This window comes from Pseudorca crassidens, chromosome 7 (genome assembly GCF_039906515.1).
Source record: "Pseudorca crassidens isolate mPseCra1 chromosome 7, mPseCra1.hap1, whole genome shotgun sequence".
NCBI classification, from domain to species: domain Eukaryota; kingdom Metazoa; phylum Chordata; class Mammalia; order Artiodactyla; family Delphinidae; genus Pseudorca; species Pseudorca crassidens.
In genome coordinates, this window is record NC_090302.1 from 67,938,767 (window position 1) to 67,961,348 (window position 22,582).

The 22,582-nt window shown below is 42.9% G+C and overlaps 1 protein-coding gene across 3 annotated transcripts in view; it reads left to right on the forward strand.

The window, feature by feature from the left end:
* ADAMTSL1 (ADAMTS like 1) overlaps positions 1–22,582 on the forward strand; it is a 470,685-nt gene that overhangs the window by 406,629 nt on the left and 41,474 nt on the right. For all 3 annotated transcript variants that reach the window (XM_067744472.1, XM_067744473.1, XM_067744474.1), the window contains 2 exons: positions 19,466–19,678; positions 21,495–21,675. In XM_067744472.1, coding sequence (XP_067600573.1) covers positions 19,466–19,678; positions 21,495–21,675 — 394 coding nt within the window. The remainder of the gene's footprint in view (positions 1–19,465; positions 19,679–21,494; positions 21,676–22,582) is intronic.

The following is a 22,582-nucleotide window of genomic DNA, read 5'->3' on the forward strand; positions in this document are numbered from 1 at the left end:
GCAATGTGTGAGCGCCTTATCGTAAGCTCTTTTCTTTCCTGCCACACCCTTCAAAGCCAGAATCCAAAAATGCATTTTAGAGGGAAAAACCTTTATTACTTTAGGAAAAAGTGGTCTTTCCTTCTCTATTTTCCGGAAATTCACGGCTTCAGTCTTTAAAAAGCTCTGGGAGCAAAACTCTCACGGAACGCTAATTGCACATAGTAAAGTGGAGCAGAGGTGCCCAGTGAGGTTACTGTCTGTCCTGCATAACCCCACCCCTCTACTGAGTGTCCTTGCTCTGCCCAAACCCGGACATCGAGGCTTTCATCTCTCTGTGGTCCTTGGGATGCCTTTGAGAAGTTCCATGGGAACATCAGTGCTCACTTCCGTAAGTTGTCAAGAGACTAGGTAAACGTCCCTGTTTCAAAATGCGTATTCCTTTCTAGACCCTCTACCTTCACCCGGTGTAAGTGCTGTGGAGAATGGGGAAGCCCAATAAAGAATAAGTGCGGTCAAGAAATGATCTGGGGCTTCCCTGGTGGCGCACTGGTTGAGAGGCCGCCTGCCGATGCAGGGGACACGGGTTCGTGCCCCGGTCCGGGAAGATCCCATATGCCGCGGAGCGGCTGGGCCTGTGAGCCATGGCCGCTGAGCCTGCGCGTCCGGAGCCTGTGCTCCGCAGCGGGGGAGGCCACAGCAGTGAGAGGCCCGTGTACAGAAAAAAAAAAAAAGATCTGTTCCCAACAAAAACACCACGTTCTGCCTCCGGTCTAGATGGCCTTGAATCTGGGATTTCCTAAGGAGACCGCATTGGCTTTCAGGATCTCTAAAACCAGATGATTCTTTCAAAGATCAAAATTGGCCCCAAGGGTCTGGACCATACTACCTCCCCCTAAAGCCTGCAGGGAACCCTCTAAATGCTCCAAGGGAGCCTCTGGATGTAGATGACCGAGGCAGGTCTGGGAACCAAATGCAAAGAGGATTAGGATACAAAACAAATGAATCCTAGAAATACCGCGAGACAAAGAGGAAGCCTTCGGACAGCTACTCTCTCTGCTTTTTAGAGGCAAGTGACGTTGCTGGTTGCTGCCGTGGCCTTTCCCCTCGGGGTGGTAGGCTTCTGGCCTCTTCTTCAGAGGACATCTCTATTTACGGGCCCTTGACAAACCACACAGTCTTCAGGCTCCGCTGCCAGAGGCCAGACATCGCGCGCCAGAACATACGATTACCCCAGCAGAGTTAGCCAGCGGCACCTTCACAAACACTCAGCGACGACACCTCGCCTCACGCTGCTCTCTCCCTCTCCATGGCTCGTGTCCCGACTTCAGCTCGCCTGCTTCACACCCCACGCCCCCCTTATTCACTTCGCTGTTTATTATTTTCTTTACTTTGTCGAGAAGTTTCTGGAGCCTCCACACCCAGGAGACTTATATGGGGATAATAAATTCAGGAGAGGTCTCCACGCTCGCCCAGCCGCGGCCGCGGGCCTTGGAATTCCTTGTCAGCAGCTGCTCCTTCCTGTGACTTGCCGCTGAACTCTGCGGCGTGCCCCGGTGGGGCCTCTCAGGATACCTGCTATGAATCTTAGCCATTCTTCATATCCACGGCTGTTCTGTGGCTTTGCTTCAACAGAAGAGAGCTGAAATGGGGTGTGTACAAGGCCATGAGCAAAGGCTCTTTTATTTATTTATTTTTTTTTTGGTGCGGTGGGGGCGGGGGGCGGGTTATTTCTTTTGCAAAGGCTCTGGCCCATAAACAGAGCCAAACCTAGGCTGAGTTTATGAAAGCATGTTGGCTCTGAGCTGCTGCTGGCTTTTGTTTTTTTTCCCCAAACCTAATCTGGATATTTTCTAGCTTGTCTCGCCATTGGCTGGAGTGAGGGGGTTAGTCGGTTATATTACTTCAGGGAAGAGAATATTTATAGAGTCCACGGCTTTTACTCTGAAACTGTCCTTCTCACAGCAGTAGCACCTTGATTATACACAGCACTTCTTCAGAGTCCTGAAATACTGTGCCATTTTGGACCAAAGGTGAACTACCAGTCTCATTCCTTACAAAATCTAGTGTTGGTGGGTGTAATCAATACACATACACAGAGAGGGGAGTTCTAACTTAGAACCCGCCTCGAAAGTATGGTATGGCCCAAGTACGATCCATGTTCTGGGGTTCATTCAAAGGCCATCTCATCAGTGGATTGAAACTCCTTCCTCAGCCCCAGGCAGCCTGCAGCCAGGCCTCCTCTGGTCATCCCTGTCTTCCCTCCTACAGGCCAGGTAGCACCTGCCAGCAGCCTGAGGGTAGATTCAACCAGGGACTTATAAACCCAGAAATCTGAAACTTTTAAAAAAAGTGCTGAGGTGTCTTTAAAGGTGTGTTTTATGCCCAGAGCCTGCTGGCAGGGAAGGACACCTGGGAACTCTGTGTATTATCCCCTTGAGATAGCGTCAATCCCAATCAACACTACTGTGAATTTAACAAAATTGGACCAGTTTCCCAGAGCCCCCTCCCCGCAAGGTGGCCCAAGCAACCCTGGATAAGCACATGGCTCAGCACTGCCAGGCTCTTAACTGAGACCACGTAGTCATTTTCACAGCCAATGAAACTGTATGTACGCGCACATCCTAAGTGGCACCTCGCCTCCGTTACCTCTAAGAGCGTTAATCAGGTCCTAAGGTTATGGATGAGGGCGGTGACCGAGCAATAAGCAAGGCATTTTGGAGAAGGCAAGGCCTTCATCACGTCATAAATCTGGACGGAGCTACTTTTCATGCTGAGAAATATATCAAGTTCTTCCTCCAGATGCCCGGGGAGATGGAGACATTAGCGTGCCCCCTGCCAATGGAAACCCAAAGCTTGCCCTAGGGGTAAAAAAGACATTTGGGGAATGGAAAATGGGCTCGTATTTTTCCTTTTTCCAGGAATGTTTTAATGTTAGTTTTCTTTGGGCAAATGTACATGGGAATAGTCTTGGCCTGGTTATTTGACCAGCTTATTGGGAGGTCCCAGAAATCAGAGTGAAAATTAAAGTCACTTGTCTTCTCCCACAGCCTTCTGGGGTCCAGCTGACAAATGGGGAGCGAGGCACGGAGTTTTTTCAGACATGAATTAATCGTGTCTCTCAGCCTGCTGCCTGGTGCCAGCTCGCAGTCATTCAGTGCTGTTTCAGAGACCAGCTCCGTCACCCAATGGGGACACCAAACCTGAAAGGAGAGGGAGCCAGGAAATGCAGTGAGGCTGCTTCCCCACTTTCATCCGGTCACCCCACAGTCTTAGAGTGAGGCCATACCTACCCTATACCACGTGCAGCACGGAGATCCTGCCATCAATGTGAAATGGCTGAGCAAGCGTTTTCCAGTTGTGCAAAATTAAATTAAGGAAAGGACTCCCAGACTGACTACACCAAGTGCCAAGTTTCATCCCAGCACACATCATTTTTATAGTAAGTTTTAACTCTGCGAAAAAATACAGGATTATAATGGAAATGCTGACAGGCCTGGAGCCAGCTCGTGAAGTAATAATGCCACGTCTCTGATATTTTTACACAGCATGTCCTAATCTGCCACAGCTTTCTTCTCCTTTAAATAGCAGTTAAATAAGTGAAAATCCCTAGAGCACTGCTTTTCCCTCCTCCTCTTTTAGGTGGTGTATCCCCCTTTTCCAACCATCCTTCCTTGAGAACCTCTTTCAGTCCATTTATATTGTCCGCTCTGTAGAATCAATGTCTCAAGCTCAGCTGCCTTTTTCTGAGCTGTTTGGCTGAGAAGGGAGAAGAGGAGGGAGAATGTGCAAGTCTGAACTCTTGCCTTCTGCTCATTAAGGCTAAGAACTCATGAAAATAAACTCCGGATGTGTGACTCTCGTAAGTGACAGGCAGCTAATGAAGGCCTGGGTTGGCTTGATCTCTCCTACAGAGAAGCCCACAAATCAAGCTGCTTGCCTATCTTTTAGCAGGACCAGAATTCCTGCTAACTTTCGGCCCTTCCACAAAAATATCCAGTGAGTAATGACCATCATGAGTTCAGAGCTTCTTTCTAGACAGGAGACTCAAAGGCAGCCCTATCCCACCGCCTTTAAACTCTTCCAAGGAGGATGCAAGGAAGTTGAGGTCAAGGGCCACCAGGCCTCCCGGTTTTCCATCCCCCTATTTCCCTCACCTGTTGAACTCAGCCTGTTTCCCTGAGCAAGGCTATTTTAGTGCCAGAAACTCATGTGAAATAGGAGACAATGGGGAAGAAAGTCAGTGAGGTCAATCTGACTTAATCAGGGATGTCAACTCATGGCAGGTGACAGCTAAACTGACTCCCAGCAGATACAATTTTGTATATAATTTGATTTCTTATTGCACACATCTCCCCCATTCCAAACTTCTATCCCTCTCCAGTTAATGTGATTGAAAAAAAAAAAAAAGTAGGTGAAACTAGGAGGAAAACCCTCACACATATGTGAATCCCACCTGGCTCTGGCTCAGTGTGGAGCCACAGTGGACCCAGGAATGGAGGTCTAAAGGCAATATTTTCTTTCGCTGGTTAAGAATAGTTGATAGGACTTCCCTGATGGCACAGTGGTTAAGAATCCGCCTGCCCGTGCAGGGGACACGGGTTCGATCCCTGGTCCGGGGAAGATCCCACATGCCGCGGAGCAGCTAAGCCCGTGTGCCACAACTACTGAAGCCTGTGCACCTAGAGCCCGTGCTCCACAACAAGAGAAGCCACCGCAATGAGGAGCCCGTGCACTACAACAAAGAGTAGTCCCCGCTCGCCGCAACTAGAGAAAAGCCTGCGCACAACAATGAAGACCCAATGCAGTCAAAAAACAAACAAAACAAATTCATTAAAATATATAAAACAAAATTCTTAAAAAAAAAAATAACGGTTGATAGAGAGGGGCTTTTTGCTGCCAGAACCCTCATGATCTAAGCCGCCTTCCTAAGCACTGCTTCCCCCTCAGCCACCTACCCAACCCAAGACCTGTACTAACCGAGGTCTGAGTAGAGAGAGCACTATCGTTCCCTGCTGATGGACCGTTTCCTGGGGTGGCCGTTGAGTTTGGGAGGATGGAAATGGTCTGTGTTCACGTAGCTGCGAGGAAAACAGAAAAAGAGATGCCAGCCCCTGCAGGAAACACTGTTAATATGTTCATGGAAGCAAAGGGGAAGAGGTGTGGTTTATAATTGAGCCTCTCTGGAGGTGTGGAATGCGTTTGCACAGTTTTTGGTGTCCTTGCAAATGTCACCCAGAGAGATTGCTCACCTTCAAAGAATGATTGATACTTCTCTTACTTTAACAAATGAGAAATGTCCATGACAGAAAGGAACCCCTGTGACAAGCCAGGTTTTCTCATTAGCAGTGAAACATGGATAATTATTCACTGGGAACATACACAGTGGGAATTCATGTTAGATTCCTTCTTTTGACTCTTGCTGCTGGCAAGCCTCAGAGGCCACTGTGTACACACAGACATGCACATAAATATGTACATAAAAGCACAGGGGCCTGCACTCCATGTGTGCTGAGGGGATACCAATTCTGAGTACAAAGAAAGTTTTTAAGAAGCTATGTGTTCAGTTAAAAGCACTGAAAGACAGATTTGTGATGAAAAAGGCAGATGACCTTCAATTTTGGTCATTCACTTTAGTTATAATTAGTTTACTTTGGTCTTTACTTTCCCTTTCCTATTGAAAGTAGACTTTCCTAAGAGCATTTTCTTTTTTCTTTTGTTTTTTTTTGGCTGCGTTGGGTCTTCGTTGCTGCACGTGGGCTTTCTCTAGTTGCGGCGAGCGGGGGCTACTCTTCGTTGCAGTGCGGGGGCTTCTCAGTGCAGTGGCTTCTGTTTTTGCGGAGCACGGGCTCTAGGTGCGCGGGCCTCAGTAGTCGCGGCATGCAGGCTCAGTAGTTGTGGCTCATGGGCTCAGTAGTTGTGGCTCGCGGGCTCTAGAGTGCAGGCTCGTTAGTTGTGGTGAATGGGCTTAGTTGCTCCTCAGCATGTGGGATCTTCCCGGACCAGGGATCGAACCCGTGTCCCCTGCACTGGCAGGAGGATTCTTAACCACTGCAGCACCAGGGAAGTCCCCTAAGAGCATTTTCAATCCAAGATGAGTAGTCACATATATTCTCTGTGGTCAGTGTCCAGATGTGAAGGGAAATACAGTAACCTATCTAGCAGATGGAGGCTGCCTCAGTAAGGAAAGACTATTTAGGATTGTCATAGTTAGGATATACATTCAGCAACCTACAGCAAAGACCCAAAATAACAGTCAACAAGAGAGGAATATATTCCTATCTTACATAGAAGTCCAGAAAAAGACATTCCAGGCATGGTGTGGCAAACTACCATGTCACCTAGGGACCCAGGCAAAAAATGTTTTAAATTCCTGCTGCTCTGTCATCCTGGACTATTGCCCTCATCCACCTAAGCCAGGTGGTTGGCTCCACATACACATTCTCAATGGCAGGACGGAGGAAGGGGGAAGAAAGGCAAGTTCTTTTCTTTGAAAGCCATGTCCCAGGAGGTATATATATCACTTTCCCTCTCATGTCACTGAATGGAATCACATGGCCCACACCTTATTTCAAGGGGTGATGGGAAATGTCTCTATTCCAGGCAGCTATGTACCTATGTAAAAATCAGGGGTTCATGTACACTAAGAAGGAGAGGGCAGATATGAGGGGATAACTACCAGTTTCTGCCATACAAAGCAACCACACTAAAGTTGTTGCAGTCAAGGGTGACACAAGTATCAATACAAGGGAAAGTGATCTCTGACTTCAACAGAGCTAAATGAATGAAGGGGAACCTACCAGCATGAATTTTTTTTATTGAAGTATAGTTGATTTACAATGTTGTGTTAATTACTGCTGTACAGGAAAGTGCTTCAGTTATATCTGTATCTATATATCTATATCTATATATACATTCTTATATATTCTTTTCCATTATGGTTTATCATAGGATATTGAATATAGTTCTCTGTGCTATCCAGTAGGACCTTGTTGTTTATCCATTCCATATATAAAAGCTTACATCTGCTACCCCCAACCTCCCACTGCATCCCTCCCCCAGGCCCCTCTCCCTTGGCAACCACCAGCCTGTTCTCTATATCTGTGATTGTTTCTGTTTCATAGCTAGGTTCATTTGTGTCATATTTTAGATTCCACATATAAGTGATATCATATGGTAATTGTCTTTCTCTTTCTGACTTCTCTTAGTATGGTAATCTCTAGTTGCATCCACGTTGCTGCAAATGGCAATTTCATTCTTTTTCATGGCTGAATAGTGTTCCATTGTATACATGTGCCACATCTTCTTTATCCATTCATCTGTCGATGGACATTTAGGTGTTTCCATGTCTTGGCTATTGTGAATAGTGCTGCTATGAACATAGGGGTGCCTGTATCTTTTTGAATTATAGTTTTGTCTGGATATATGGCCAGGAGTGGGATTGCTAGATCACATGGTAACTCTACTTTTAGCTTTCTGAGGAACCTCCATACTGTTTTCCACAGTGACTGCACCAACTTACATTCCCACCAACCGTGTAAGAGGGTTCCCTTTTCTCCACATCCTCTCCAGCATTTGTTATTTGTAGACTTTTAAATAATGGCCATTCTGACCAGTGTGAGGTGGTACCTCATTGTAGTTTGATTTGCATTCTCTAATAATTAGCATTGTTGAGCATCTTTTCATGTGCCTATTGGCCATCTGAAATGTCTATTTGGGTCTTCTGACCATTTTTGGATAGGGTTGTTTGTTTTCTCGTTGTTGAGTTGTATGAGCTCTTTATATATTTTGGAAATTAGGGCCTTGTTGGACACATCTTTTGCAAATATTTTCTCCCATTCTGTAGGTTGTCTTTCCATTTTGTTTATGGTTTCCTTTGCTGTGCAAAAGATGGTAAGTTTGATTAGGTACCATTTGTTTACTTTTGGTTTTATTTCTACTGCCTTGGGATACTGACCTAAGAAAACATTTGCACAATTTATGTCAGAGAATGTTTTGCCTATGTTCTCTTCTAAGAGCTTTATGGTGTCATGTCTTACGTTTAAGTCTTTAAGGCATTCTTAGTTTATTTTTGTGTATGGTGAGAGGGTGTGTTCTAACTTCATTGATTTACACGTGGCTGTCCAACTTTCCCAACAGCACTTGCTAAAGAGAATGGTTTTTTTTTTCCTGTTGTATATTCTTGCCTCCTTTGTTGAAGACTAATCGACCATAGGTGTGTGCGTATATTTCTGGGCTCTCTATTCTGTTCCATTGATCCATCTGTCTGTTTTTGTGCCAATACCATGCTGTTTTGATTACTGTAGCTTTGCAGTATTGTCTGAAGTCTGGGAGGGTTATGCCTCCTGCTTTGTTCTTTTCCTTCAGGATTGTTTTAGCGATCCTACCAGCAGGAATTTTTAAGTTGGGCAGGTTATAAAATATTTGAGTAAACATCTGCAAATAGCAGGCTGGAACAGCAATTTTTAAAAATTTGTTAAAATTTTAAAGAAGAAGCATAAAGCTGAATAAACAGAATATGTGAAAAACAATTTTTTTGGACACTGAGTCATTTCTGATGATCAATAATTTCATGTTTTTTCCCTTTTTTATTACGGGTAACTTCACATATATACAAAGTAAACAGGGCAGCATAAAGAACCCCGTGCACTCATCACCCAGCTTCAAAAAACAACTTCCTGCCATTCCTATTTTATTTGTACTCCCACCTACTTCCCACGCCCATCCCTACTCAATTACTCTTTTAGGTAAAATTTACAATTATTAAAATGCACAAATTTTAGCCAATTTTGGCAGATATACCCATGTAACCACATCCTTGGCTAACATATGTTTGACCACTTGATTTTTTTTTCTCAGTTTTTTTCTCTCTTTGCTTCACTCTGGCTAATTTCTATTACTACATCTTTAATATCACAAATATTTTTTCTATAGTATTTAATCTTCTATTAATCCTATCTAGTGAATTTTTCATTTCATAAAATATGTTTCGTTTTTAGAAGTGCATTTGATTCTTTTTATAACTTCCACTTTCTTACTATGTACATGTTTTCCTTTAAATATTTAACTTATTTTTAATACCGTTTTAATATCCGTGTCTATTAATTCCATCATCCCTATCATTTCTAGATACGTTTCCACTGACCGATTTTTGTCTTTGTTATGGGTCACATTTTCCTGCTTCTTGACTTAACAAGTAATATTTGATTGAAAGCTAAACAACGTAAATTTTATATCATGATGTGTTTGGATTTTGTTGTCTTCTTCTAGTGATTGTTGGATTTTCTTCTCTTAAGCAGTTAAGTTATTCAAAGTTAAATTCGATCTTTTTGAAGTTTGTTCTTAAGTTTGATTAGAGCAGGTCTATAGTGACCTTTACCCTAGGGCTCCTCGGGGATCTCTACTGAGTTCCTCTGATGATGAACAAGGATGTTGCACTCTGGCTGGTCAGAACTTGAAGCCCTTCTAGCCCTACTTGAGCTTTGGGAAATAGGAAACTCACAGCTCCCTGACTGATCTTTGGTCAATCTTTTAGAGTTTCACTCTATGCATGTACATCTTCATTTGGGCAAAGACTCAAGAGGAAGTTATGCATATTTCTGGGGCCCTTTTTCTACGTTACGCCCTCATTTCCAGAATTCTGCTCAACTTCCGGCTGCCTCAACCTCACTGAACTCTGTTCTTTGTCTCGTTAATTAGTCCAGACTGTCATGCTCTGCTTGGGATAGTCTTCTGATGTGGGTTGAATTGTGTTCCCCCAAAAGGTTGCTGAAATCTCTCATCCTCAGTACCTGTGAATGTGACCTTATTGGGAAACAGAGTCTTTGCAGATGATCAAGTTAAGATGAGGTCATTAGGATGGGCCCTCATCTAATTTACTGGTGTCATTATAAAAAGGAGAAAATTGGACACAGAGATAGGCATGCGCTCAAGGAAGAACTCCACATGAACGTGAAAGCAGAGATTTGAGTGATGCATCTACAAGCCAGGGAACACCAAAGATTGCCAGGAAACCACTGGAAGCTAGAATAGATAAAACAGACCGTCCCTCACAGCCCTCAGAAGGAGCTAACACTGTTGACACTTTCATCTCAAACTTCTAGACTCCAGAACTGTGAGACAATAAATTTTTGTCACTTAAGTCAACCAGTCTGTGGTACTTTGTTCTGGCAACCTAGGAAACTAATACATCCTCCCTACTTTGCAGCTCAGAATGTACCTCCAGGCAGAAAGGCAGAGAATTCACCAGGCTCACGTAATCTATTTCTCTTCTTTCAGGGATCACAGCCCTCTACTGTCTGTAATCTAATGTCTGAAAACAGCCATTTCATACATTTCTGTCCAGTTTTCTAGTTATTTATGGCAAGAGAGTAAACCCAGTCCTTATTACTCCATCACGGCTTTCAAGATTTTTTTTAATCTGCTAATTTCATCACTTTGAGTATGATGTTCCTAGGTGTTTGTTAACCTTATTGAAACTTTATGGTTTTCTCAAAATTTGGGAGATTTGATAGTTTTATTTCTTCTATGTTTCTGTCTAATTTTCTTCTTTCCATATTGGGCTCCAATTACACATATATTAAACTTTTTCCCACAGGTCCATGGAGCTCTGTTTATTTTCCTTCAGTCTTTTTTCCCTCTGTTCTTCACACTGGATAATTTCTGCTGACCTATCTTCAAGTTCACTGACCCTTTCTCCTGTCATCTCCAATTTTCTGTTAGGCCCATCTAGTGAATTTTTCATTTCATTTTTTGCACATTTCAGCTCTAGAATTTGTTTCCACAGTTTCTGCTTCTCTAGTGAGATACTCCATCTTTTCATTTATTATGAGTAGACTTTCCTCTAACTCCTTAAACATATTTATATAGCTGCTTTAAAGTCACTGTCCATTCATTACAACACTTGCATCATCTCAGGACTGGTTTCTGTTGACTGCTGTTTCTATTAAGTATGGATCACATTTTTTTCTTATCTAGTGTTTCTTAACTGTATTGAGTTGGCAAAAAAAGTGCCTTCAGTTTTTAAGTAAAAACAGAAGACACATTTTTCATTTATTGAACAACATATTCACCCTTCTGTTCCACTACCTTCTGCTATTTTTCAAGCGACTTCATAATTCCATCTTCCCAAAACTTTTTATCTTTTTGAGCAAAGAACTGTTCCAGGTGCCTTTTACAGTCTTCCAGGGAATTGAAATTTTTTTCCATTAAGAGAATTTTGTAAAGACCTAAATAAATCGAAATCCAAAGATGCAATGTCTGGTGAATATGGTGGATGAATCAGAACTTCCCAGCCAAGCTGTAACAGGTTTTGCCTGGTCAGCAAAGAAACATGCGGTCTTGCATTATCCTGATGGAAGACTATGTGCTTTCTGTTGACTAATTCTGGACGCTTTTCATCGAGTGCTGCTTTTGGTCTAACTGGGAGCAGTACTTGTTGGAATTAATTGTTTGGTTTTCCAGAAGGAGCTCATAATAGAGGACTCCCTTCCAATCCCACCATATACACAACATCACCTTCTTTGGATGAAGGTGTGGTTGGTGGTGGTTCATTTTGCTTGCCCCATGATCTCTTCCGTTCCATATTATTGTACAGCATCCACTTTTCATCACCCATCACTATTTGTTTTAAAAATAGAACGTTTTCATTACGTTTCAGCAGAGAATCACATGCAGAAATACTGTCAAGAAGGTTTTTCTCGCTTAACTTACGTGGAACCCAAACATCAAAGCCATGAACATAACCAAGCTGGTGCAAATGATTTTCAGTGCTTGATTTGGATATTTTGAGTATGTCGGCTATCTCCCTCATGGTATAACACTGATTGTTCTCAATTCATGTCTCTATTTGATCGCTGTCAAATTCAACTGGTCCACCCAACCGTGGAGCATCGTCCACGAGAAATCTCCAGCATGAAACTTCACAAACCACTTTTGACATGTTTAATCAGTCACTGCACCTTCTCCATACACTGCACAAATCTTTTTTTGCGTTTCATTTGCATTTTTACCTTTCTTGAAATAATAAAGCAAAATATACCAAAAATGTTGCTTTTTGTCTTCTACAATATTAAAATGGCTACACAAAAATTCACCAATTTTGGTAACTTTTTTTAAATGCACGCTGATATGACAGCTGTCACATACAATCTAACAAATTTGTTTTGAATGAAGTTAAAGACAACTAAGTGCTACTAGAGCCATCTAATGGGAAAAAACCATCGAACATTTTGGCCAACCCAGTATAATGAAAATTATAGATGATATACTAGAGAGACTTGGCATTCTGTTATGTTCCTATGAAGAGTGTTTGGTTTTGTTCTAAAAGGCAGTTAATTTGGCTGGGCTCAAATTCCAACTTCTGTCTTCCCTGCAGTGGGCACCAACTGAATTCTCCACTCTATTGGCAGCTTCTAGCTGATGCTCTTTTGCTGGGTTCCTCTGGGGTCTGCTAAAAAGAATTTGGACAGGACTTACATAGATTTTAAGGTTTATCTTAAAGGATTTCCCCCCTTAACTTTCCAGCTATTCTAACAGCCCCCAGACACTGTCCTCTGACATCTCAAGACAATGAAGCTATACATTTTCCAGCAATCTGGGCCATCTGGGGATTGAGGAATTTCCTCAGGCAAAAAGCCACTAGGTAGCAAATCCCACCTGTTGCAGTTCCTGGGTTTCTAGGACGACTCCCCTTCTGTTTCTGCCATTGCTTTTGGTCACTCTTCACTGCTTTCCAAGAGTTGTTGTTTCGTTTATTTTGTTGTTGTTGTTGCTGCTGTTTAAATTTTAAGACTAGTCCAACCTAGTTATTCACCATTACTGGATGCTAGAATCCCTAGTCAAGTTGTTTTGAGAGTTTTCTGGCCGAGATCTACTCTGTTCCTGTTTTGCAACATTTAAAGCATTCTCATTCACCCTCTTCTTTAATCCTTTATTTTCTTAATAACACAGTTGTTGGTACACTTCTAAAGATTCAAGACCCAGAGGTAAATTCTCTCTTAAATTAAATAAAGAAATATGTGAACATAGCATTGAATGGTATGTTCTGATTATACAGAACACTTTTATTTCCAATTCCACTAACTTGAAATTTCTGATCACTCAAACGTGAGTTGGAATGAAGTTTACCTTTATATTACCTGGGCACATGGGGTGGAGAGTGGTTGTGGAAAGAATATGTTTGGTTAGTTATTTTCATTAAAAAAAAATGAAACCACTCATTCATTCCACAAATTCTTATATAAATCAATTATTTGCTAACAACCTGTTTGTTTAATCCCTTTCCTTTCTGGAGTCCCATGACATCACATGGTCTCAATTTTTCTCCTATCCCACAGAGCCCTTTAATATCTCCTGTTTCTTCTTCAATCACTGAATGTTAGAATTCTCCCACTGTCTTGTCCTGAGACCTGACCTCTTTTCATTGAAGACTCCTTCCATAAATCTATGATACTGGTTCCCAAAATCTATCTCCAGTTCTTACCGCTAACTAACTTCCATTTTTATCTTTATCATCTCAATGGATTTTTCCATCCTTTGGTTCTGTCACAACCTTTAAAGTCAATATGCTTAAAACTAAACATTCATCTCTAGGGGTAGAAATAAGGAATAGCTTCTCTTCCTGATTTACCTACTTCTGTTAACAATCCCACTAGTGTTCCAGTCTCTTTAGCTTCTCTTCTTTGTCTCTACCCCCATCCTCCTCATATCCTGTCAGAGCTACTTTTGCAAATATGTCTCATTTCTTGTCACCTCTGAACTGATATCCTAGCTTCTCCTTTCTCTCAAGCCAGTGCATCTTGGAAAGAACCACCTTACTGATTCTTCAAAAGCCAACCTAGATCACCCCCTCATCTTCAGAAACCCGCAGGGGCTCCCAAAAGACCAGATTCTGGCCTTCAAGATCCTCCCCATTGTATCTCTCACCCACCATGCCAGCAGCATCTATGTCCTCCATGTTCCAGTCAAGTCAACCAGTCATTTCTCAAAGACACATCACCAGTTTTTCATCTTTTCACCTTTGCTCATACTGTATCTTCTAGACTGCCCTCCTCTTCTACTATCTCTGCTTATCTTAATCCTGAATAACCTCCATATATAACTTCTCTTCCAGGAGCACTTCACTGGCACAATTCAATTTCACTACATATTGACCTAAACAATATAGATTGACTAAGTCTACTTTGCCCTATCTGAGAAGAAGAGGGGTGAGAATGATGAATTTGAGATGATGCTGAGAACGCTTGGAACCTAAAAGCACCTTAAAAATCATCTAATTCACTGGTTACCAATAAAAGAATCTTCTTATGCAGAAGCCTGATAGGTAATTCTGCTATGAGTAATATGGGAACGGAGACCCCAAAGCCCCATCTATGCAGATTCCCTATCAAGGTTCCCCACCCTCCTCCCCCATACCTCTGCAAAACTTTAGGGCCCCAAGGAACATCAACTTGAAAAGTATTGATTAAATCTAAAGCTCTCATTTATAGATTAGAAAACAGAAGCCAAAGAGCCCTTTCAAAATCTAGAGTTCTCCTTGAGAGTCATGTATCTGTGTAACTGCATTTGAAAGTAACAAAACTGCTTTTCCTTTAAAAACTTTCTACAAAACAGATCTTCACCCGGATAGGTTTCAGAGTGAGAGGGATTACTATGAAGGCAGCCTCTCAAAGACTCAAAGTCTTAGTCACTGCTATTCAAGAGTCTTTCTCAAATTGAGTTTCAAGAACACCATATCCATGGCAGCCCTCATGCCTCAACTAGGATCACCAAGCTAGAAGACCCTGGAAATATATCCAAGATGCAAGACCCCGATGGGCTAAGAGAGGTATCCTGGCTGTTCACTCTGGCCTCTGATTCCAGGAAGGAGGAAGGATTTTGAATGTAATTGTTATGTAAATGTACTACTTATTCAGCTAAGATTTCTGGATCCTAGATAAGTAACTTTATCAGCCATAGAAAATAGCCTGTAGCTGCTACCACTCCTTTTCCTGCCTAAATAGTGTCTCAGAAAATCAGTCCTAATGGAGTTGGGAAAAAAAGACTAGAGCTAAATATGAGAGATTCTCTGGCCAAGTATCTCCTGTTTCCTTGGGAATAGCAAGGTTCTTATTTTTCAATTTGGAATCTAGTCAGCCTCACCGCGCTCCATGCACACTGACCAAACGAAAGGATTCACGGAGCCAGCATCTCAACAGCATATGGTACCTCTTTTTCTTTAAAGCAGATGTGATAGGAAGACATATATCTGTCTGTTTCAGCAAGTCTGAAAAGCTGTACTTGTTTCAAGCTTCACTTTTGAAATCATGCTATGCCTAAACAAACGTACAGCTTTCCTGCCTCTTATTAGAAAATGAAACCCACGTCTGACTCCAGGCAACATTTTTGGGCTGGAGGGAGTGGGTGCTGCTGGTCTCTGGAGGTCCCCAGTGGACTGATTTCTATACACCTCTCCCCAAGGCCATTCTCACACCCACTTCATAACGGGAGTACAGTGACACCACCATGGACCTCATGGCATATAGATGCCTAGATGCCACCAGAAGCATGTGGGGAGCCTGCTCCTTCGGAGTACCTGAGAAGATCCAGGTTAGGTGAGAGCTGGGTCAGTATACAGGGAGAAACTCCACCCTACTGGAAGCCTTGGATCCATGGCTCAAGGAGCTCTGGAAGCCCCTACTCCCTAAATGTATCAGTTAGCTACCTCACCCAACCCCTGAAAAATAAGAGGTTCTGCATTAAAATAAATGCAAGACTCAGTGGCTAAAACATCAATCATTTATTCTTACTGCTCTTACTTAGTTCAGCTGATCTAAACTGGGTTTGGCTGGAGTGACTTGGCTGTTCTCCACATTTCTCTAATCCTCCCCTTGAGATCATCAGGCCAGTCGAGGCATGTTCTTCTTCAGTGATGGCAAAGGCATAAGAGCACAAGCAAAAACTCACCAGGTCTCTTGAGGTCTAGGATTGAAATTGGTACCCAGCGCAGCTTTTGCCTCGTTTCTTTCATTATGGCAAAATATACATAACATGAAACTTATTATCTTAACCATTTTTAAGTGTACAGTTCAGTGGCATTAATTACCTTCTCATTGTTGTACAACTTCACACTATCCACGTCCAGAACATATCCATGTTTCATCCCAAACTGAAACTCATACCATTAAATAATAACAATACTCCATTCCCTCCTTCCGCCAGCCCCTGGTAATTACTATTCCATTTTCTGCTTCTACAAATTTGACTACTCTAGGTATCTCATATAAGGGGAACCATACAATATTTGTCCTTTTGTGTCTGGCTTCCTTCACTTAATGTTTTCAAGTTTAATCCATGTTGTCTCAGGTATCAGAATTTTATTCCCTTTTTAAGGCTGAATAATAGTCATCATATATATTTATCACATTTCGTTTATCCATTCATCTGTTGATGGAACTCTGGGTTTCCACCTTTTGGCTATTGTGAATAATGCTGCCATAAACATTGGTGTACAAATATCTATTCAAGTCCTGCTTTCAGATCTTTTGGGTATATAGCCAGAAGTGGAGTTGCTAGATCATACAGTAATTCTAATGTTTACTTTTCTTTTAGGGACCTCAATATTGTTTTCCATAGTTGCTGCACCATTTTACATTTCCACCAACAATACACAAGTGTTGTAATTTTCCCACATCTTCACCAATTCTAGTTATTTTTTTTTTCTTTTTTTTCTTTTAATAATAGCCATCCTAATGGATATAAAGTGGTATCTCATTGGTTCTGATTTGCATTTCTGTAACAATTAGTGATGTGGAACATCTTTTCCTGTGCTTGTTAATCATTTGCATATCTTTGAGAAATGTCTATTCGAGTGTTTTGCTCACTTTTAAATTGGTTGGTGGTTTTTGTTGTTGAGTTGTAGGAATTTTTCTATATTCTGGATATTAATCTCTTATCAGATCTATGACTTGTAAATATTTTCTCCCATTGTGTGGGCTGCCTTTTCACTCTGTTGTTAGTGTCCTGTGATACACAAAAGCTTTTAATTTTGATGATGTCCAGTATATCTTAATTTTTTTCTTTTGTTACCTGTGCTTTTAGTGTCATATCCAAGAAATCATTGCCAAATCCAATATTGTGAAACTTTTCCCCTGCGTTTTCTTCTGAGAGTTTTATACTTTTAACTCTTATGTTTAGGTCCTTAATCCATTTTGAGTTAATTTTTGTATATGGTTTAATGTAAGGATCCAACATCATTCTTTGCATGTAGAAATCCAGTTTTCCCATTACCATCTGTTGAAAAGACTATCCTTTCCACATTGAATGGTCTTGGCACCCATGTTGAAAATTGACTATATACATAAGAGCTTATTTGTGGGTTCTCTATCTATGCCATTGGTCTATATGTCTGTCTTTATTCCAGTTCCACACTGTTTTGATTACTGTAACTTTGTAATAAGTTTTGAAACCAGGAAGTATGAGACCTCTAACTTTGCTGTTCTTTTTCAAGATTGTTTTGGCTATTCAGAGTCCCTTGAGATTCCATATGAATTTTAAGATGAATTTTTCTACTTATGCAAAAACAATTTTTTAAGTCATTGGGATTTTGAGAGGGATTGGATTGGGTTTGTTTTGGGGAGTATTGACACCTTAACAAAATTGTCTTCCAACCCATGAACGTGAGATATCTTTTCATTCATTTATGATTTTAATTTCTTTTTTTAGCACTGTTTTATAGTTTTCAGTGTACAAGTCTTTCCCCTCCTTGGTTTAGTTTATTCTTAAGTATTTTATTCTTTTTGATACTCATGTAAATGGAATTGTTTTCTTAATTTCCTTTTCAGATTGTTCATTGTTAGTGTTTGTTAGTGGCCAGAGTAGTCACATGGCCAAACCTAAAGTAAGGAGGTGGGGAAGTAAAGCCCACCCATCATGGGACGGCCCTGTAAAGTTACATGGCAGAGTGAGTCCACAGGGCGAGAAGTGAAAAATTGGGTCCTATAACATGATATTCCATACTGAAATTTTGAGGGTCAACTTTAGCATTGTTTTTCCAGGGCCCTTCTTCAAAGTAGTCTGTTCCCACCTCTTCAACCTATACAACCACAGTGAAAATGTAAAAAGGCAAGGGAATGAAGGGAGTACGCAGACAAAGGAAGGAGGTATCAAGATGCCTAAGTAAAGTGTTAGCGTCTATCCAGACAAGCAGTAGGTATGGGGGAAAGAACACAAGACAGTGAGTCAGATAGAAGATCTGCCCCCCTTGATCTTGGGAAGGTCTCTTAACATCTCTGGGCCTCAGTTTTCTCCTCTGGCAGTAAGCTAGATCATCTCTTAAAGACCTTTCCTGTGTTAACGCTGCCATGCTATAAAAATTCTAACAGTGCTGCCCCCAGAACACAGAACAACGTTAGAAAACCATTCTCTGTACAGATCCATAGGCACACACATCCATCTGTGACCATCTGTGTGTCTCACTCATCTCATCTTCTGCCTTATATCTCAGTTTTATTAGTGTGCTTTTTTGCATCCCATACCAGCTGGGATCTCCTTGCAAGAGAGAAGATAATCTTAACTAGCTTTACTGTCCCCAGAACACTAGGCACCAAATAGATATTTTTTAACTGAACTGATAGAAAACCTCCACTATCTTTAATTTTGAATGATTTATCTTGCATTTTAAACCTCCAAATAAATCTCCTCTGGAAGCTAAGTTTCTGGGGTCACAACAGCAAATTCAGCAAGTACGAATTTAGAGGTAATGAGTTTTCTCTCATAATTGTGATCAGTTTATTTTACTAATTCTATGCTACAAAGGCTGGAGTAGACACCGTATCTCAGTTTAATATTTTGGAATTTTAATGTATCAAAATAGGCTCAATGACTATGTAATAAGTATAACATTGTACATGTCCAATGCAGGCTTGATGGTCAGAAGAGCTGTCAGAAGGCCAAGGTTCTTGACCTACAGAGAAATGAGATCAGTGTTTAAAATTGTTTTCCTAGTCTCTGTTGAAAATTTTTGGCTTGAAAATCACAGAGTAAAATGGAGGCAGACGTTAGACATTTACCAATTAAAGTTTGATTCCTAACTATTACTATATAGTACGTGGGGGGTTTTTTCCCCCCAACTCATTGCATTTGAAGAAGTGATTTCTTTCAGTATAAAACTGGCATAGGAACTAATTAACTTGAGAAAATGTCCAATGAGTAAATCTTAATTGCTTCCTTTTTTTTTAAGTTATTACAGGGACATAGACAAAAATAGGTACTTCGTGTTCCCCAGGAATTTTTACTTTAATTGAATGAGTTAACAGTCACCCTCCAAGCATCCAGAGCATAAAAACATCTCCCGTTTGCTTGGGAATGGGAAACATAAGAAAAATGCCATGGGGAAGCCACATCAAAGGTATGGCCTCAAAACCCACGGAAACAGTCAAACAGCTCATCAGGAATGTGTCCTTATTGGCTTTATCCATGGCTTACCTCTCCTCACCTCTCCTTCTAGGCTGCCCCATCAAAGGCCACCCTACTCCCAACATCACCTGGTTCCACGGTGACCAGCCAGTGGCCAATACCACAGGACTGACGCATCATATCTTGGAAGCCGGACGGATTCTCCGCGTTGCAAATCTTAGTGGCGGGTCTCAAGGGGAATTCAGCTGCCTTGCTCAGAATGAGGCGGGAATGCTCGTCCAGAAGGCCTCTTTAGTGATCCAAGGTAAGAGGCCCTTCAGGTGTTGGGTGCCAGGCTTGTTTCTTGAAGAAGAGAGTCTACTTAGAAATCTAATTCTCCAGCAGAACAAAGTGATTTCTGATCTCCAGTGGTTCTTAGAACGTGCAAATGGAAGCCCAACCGTGTTGCCATAGGGTGAGGCTCTTCAGAAAAGCCACCCACCCCCATCTCAGCAGAACCCAGAAAAGTCAGTGCTGCTTTCATAGATGCGCCCTTCTGCTCATCATGTTACTGCTGCTCAGGACCAAGGAGATCTCACCATATAGCAAAGCAAATGTGTTTCCTTTATGCTGGTTTAACTAGTAGAGAGCACACACACATACTCGCAAAGTTGCCTACTAAGAAAATACAAGTTTTCTCTGTTGAGCTGGTTTTAAATTACCTCTCGACGTGAACTACGTGGTTACTGCCCCTGCCTCGGAGAACCAGGGCTGGTGCCAGGACCACTGATCATCCAGAAGTCTCCAGCTGCAGTCACACGCCAAGTGCCTTCCTGGCACCTTCTCTGTGGCCTGTCCACGAGCAGACTGAGGAGTCTGCGTGGCTCATGCATTCACCTTCCAGGCACCTGGGCAGGTCAGAGAGCCCTTGGGTGGGGCCTGGCATTCACGGCCCCAAGAAAGGGTTGTGAATGAGCCCAAAACAGTGGGAAAGGAGCCCAGACTGGCCTTGTTATAGAAACCACGTGAGGCTTTTGAGTTTTCCATAGACTGGTTCTACCTGTGGCCTATGTGTGATACTTGTAGGGAAAGCAAAATTCTACTGCACGTATCCTAAAATGGAGGTTTCCGTGGGAAGGGACAGAGTTCATCCCAGAATAGCACATAAGGGGGGAGATTTTCCTGAGGCCTCCACCGCCATCTCACTTTCCACACAGGAAAGTCAATGTTGCGTTTTCTTGCCAGATGGGCACTCTCTGCTGAAAACCAGAAGGCAGTGCCTATCTGCAAGATTTGTAGCACACAAATCTTTTGAGTGCAAATAAGCATTCAAAATTTACCAGCCCAGTTTTTTTTTTTTTCCGGTACGCGGGCCTCTCACTGTTGTGGCCTCTCCCGTTGCAGAGCACAGGCTCCGGACGCGCAGGCTCAGCGGCCATGGCTCACGGGCCCAACCGCTCGGCGGCATGTGGGATCTTCCCGGACCGGGGCACGAACCCGTGTCCCCTGCATCAGCAGGCGGACTCTCAACTACTGCGCCACCAGGGAAGCCCCAGCCCAGTTATTTTTAACAGCTTTCCTACCAGTCAGTCCCAGACCCCCAAATAGAAAACCCAAAGAAATGGCCTTTCTGACCGACATCATCGTGAAAAGTGAGCCTCTCTGGATAGGCTGTTTTTCTGTAACATATACGAAGTCCAACTCCAGTACAGACTTCTAAATATGATTGTTAAGTACCTCTGATAGTTTTATATCTCTTTGTTGAAAAATAAAGTCACTTCCTGGTAAACTAATGGAAGGAAAGAGTACTTTAGGAAGTAGGTTAAAAAATACGAGAGCTACAGCCACTGATGAAGTTCTATGTGCCAGGCACCGGGCTAGGCCCTGTACTTTCTTTATATCCCGTCCTCACAGTAGCACGGCAAGATAAGAGCTACTGTACTCACTTTATGGATGAGCCGGCGGAGGCCCCTGGAGACCACGTGACTTGCCTAGATCGGCGGGAAATGGAGCCTACCGCAGGGCAGAGCCTCCTTCATAACAGCATCTCATTCCTACCACACCCCACCCCACCACTCTGAAGGAATAACATGGGCATTGATGCTATCTTCTTTTCACCTCTGATCCTCCTTCTGTGATAGATTACTGGTGGTCTGTGGACAGACTGGCGACCTGCTCAGCCTCCTGTGGTAACAGAGGGGTTCAGCAGCCCCGCCTGAGGTGTCTCCTGAACAGCACGGAGGTCAACCCCACCCACTGCGCAGGGAAGGTGCGCCCTGCTGTGCAGCCCATCGCCTGCAACCGGAGAGACTGCCCTTCCCGGTGAGTGCGCTGGATGCTGCCTCAGGCCGCCCACTCCCAAGGATGGGCCTGGACTTTTAGCCAAGTTCATAGCCAGCCCTTGTCTAGCACTGAGAGAGCTACATTAAGCGCAGGTGAGGGGACCTGACGTCCTTTCCTGTAGGCCCGGGCCCGCCAGCCTCTCCACTGCACAGAAAACATCCCTCAGGATGAGCCTCCTCCCTTCGCTGTTTCTTCCCTCACTATTCAGCCAGCTAAAGGCTGCCCAGGCTTCCCAAGGGCCTGATAGGGTCTGTTCAGGGTCCAGGAGCATCCCAGGCCCTGGCAAGAGAGAAGCTCCCACACTGCAGTAGGAAGCTGGCTCTGTGGTTGGTCTGTAAGAAAAGAAACATGTTTGCAGTTGAAGTGTTTAGGGGATAGTGACTATTGGCCTATACCCCAACTCCTCCCCTTTCTTCTAGCTGTAAATACCTGTGCTCATCAGTACTCCAATTTAGTTAAGGAAATATTATCCTCTCTTCTACAAAGGGTTGCATTCTGCTAAAGTGGACATAAATTTCCATTTCCCATAGTTGCTTCAACTTTGGGTTTACAGTTGACCTTTGAGCAATGCAGAGGTTAGGGGCGCCGACCCCGAGCAGTCAGAAATCCACCTATAACTTGAGAGTCGGCGCTCCGTATCTGCAACTTCACAACAACGGATGGTGTAGTACTGTAGTCGGTATTTCGTGAAAGAAATCCGAGTATAAGTGGATCTGTGCAGTTCATACCCGTGTTGTTCAAGGGCCAACTATCCATTCTCTGCATTTGGGTCCCTTATGTAGCTCAGAATGACACCCACAGTCTCTGCCTCTTCCATCTGCCCTGAGCTTTGAGCAGCTGTGAGTCCCACCGAGCGGTACCCTTCCCCTGCCACCCAGCGTCAGGC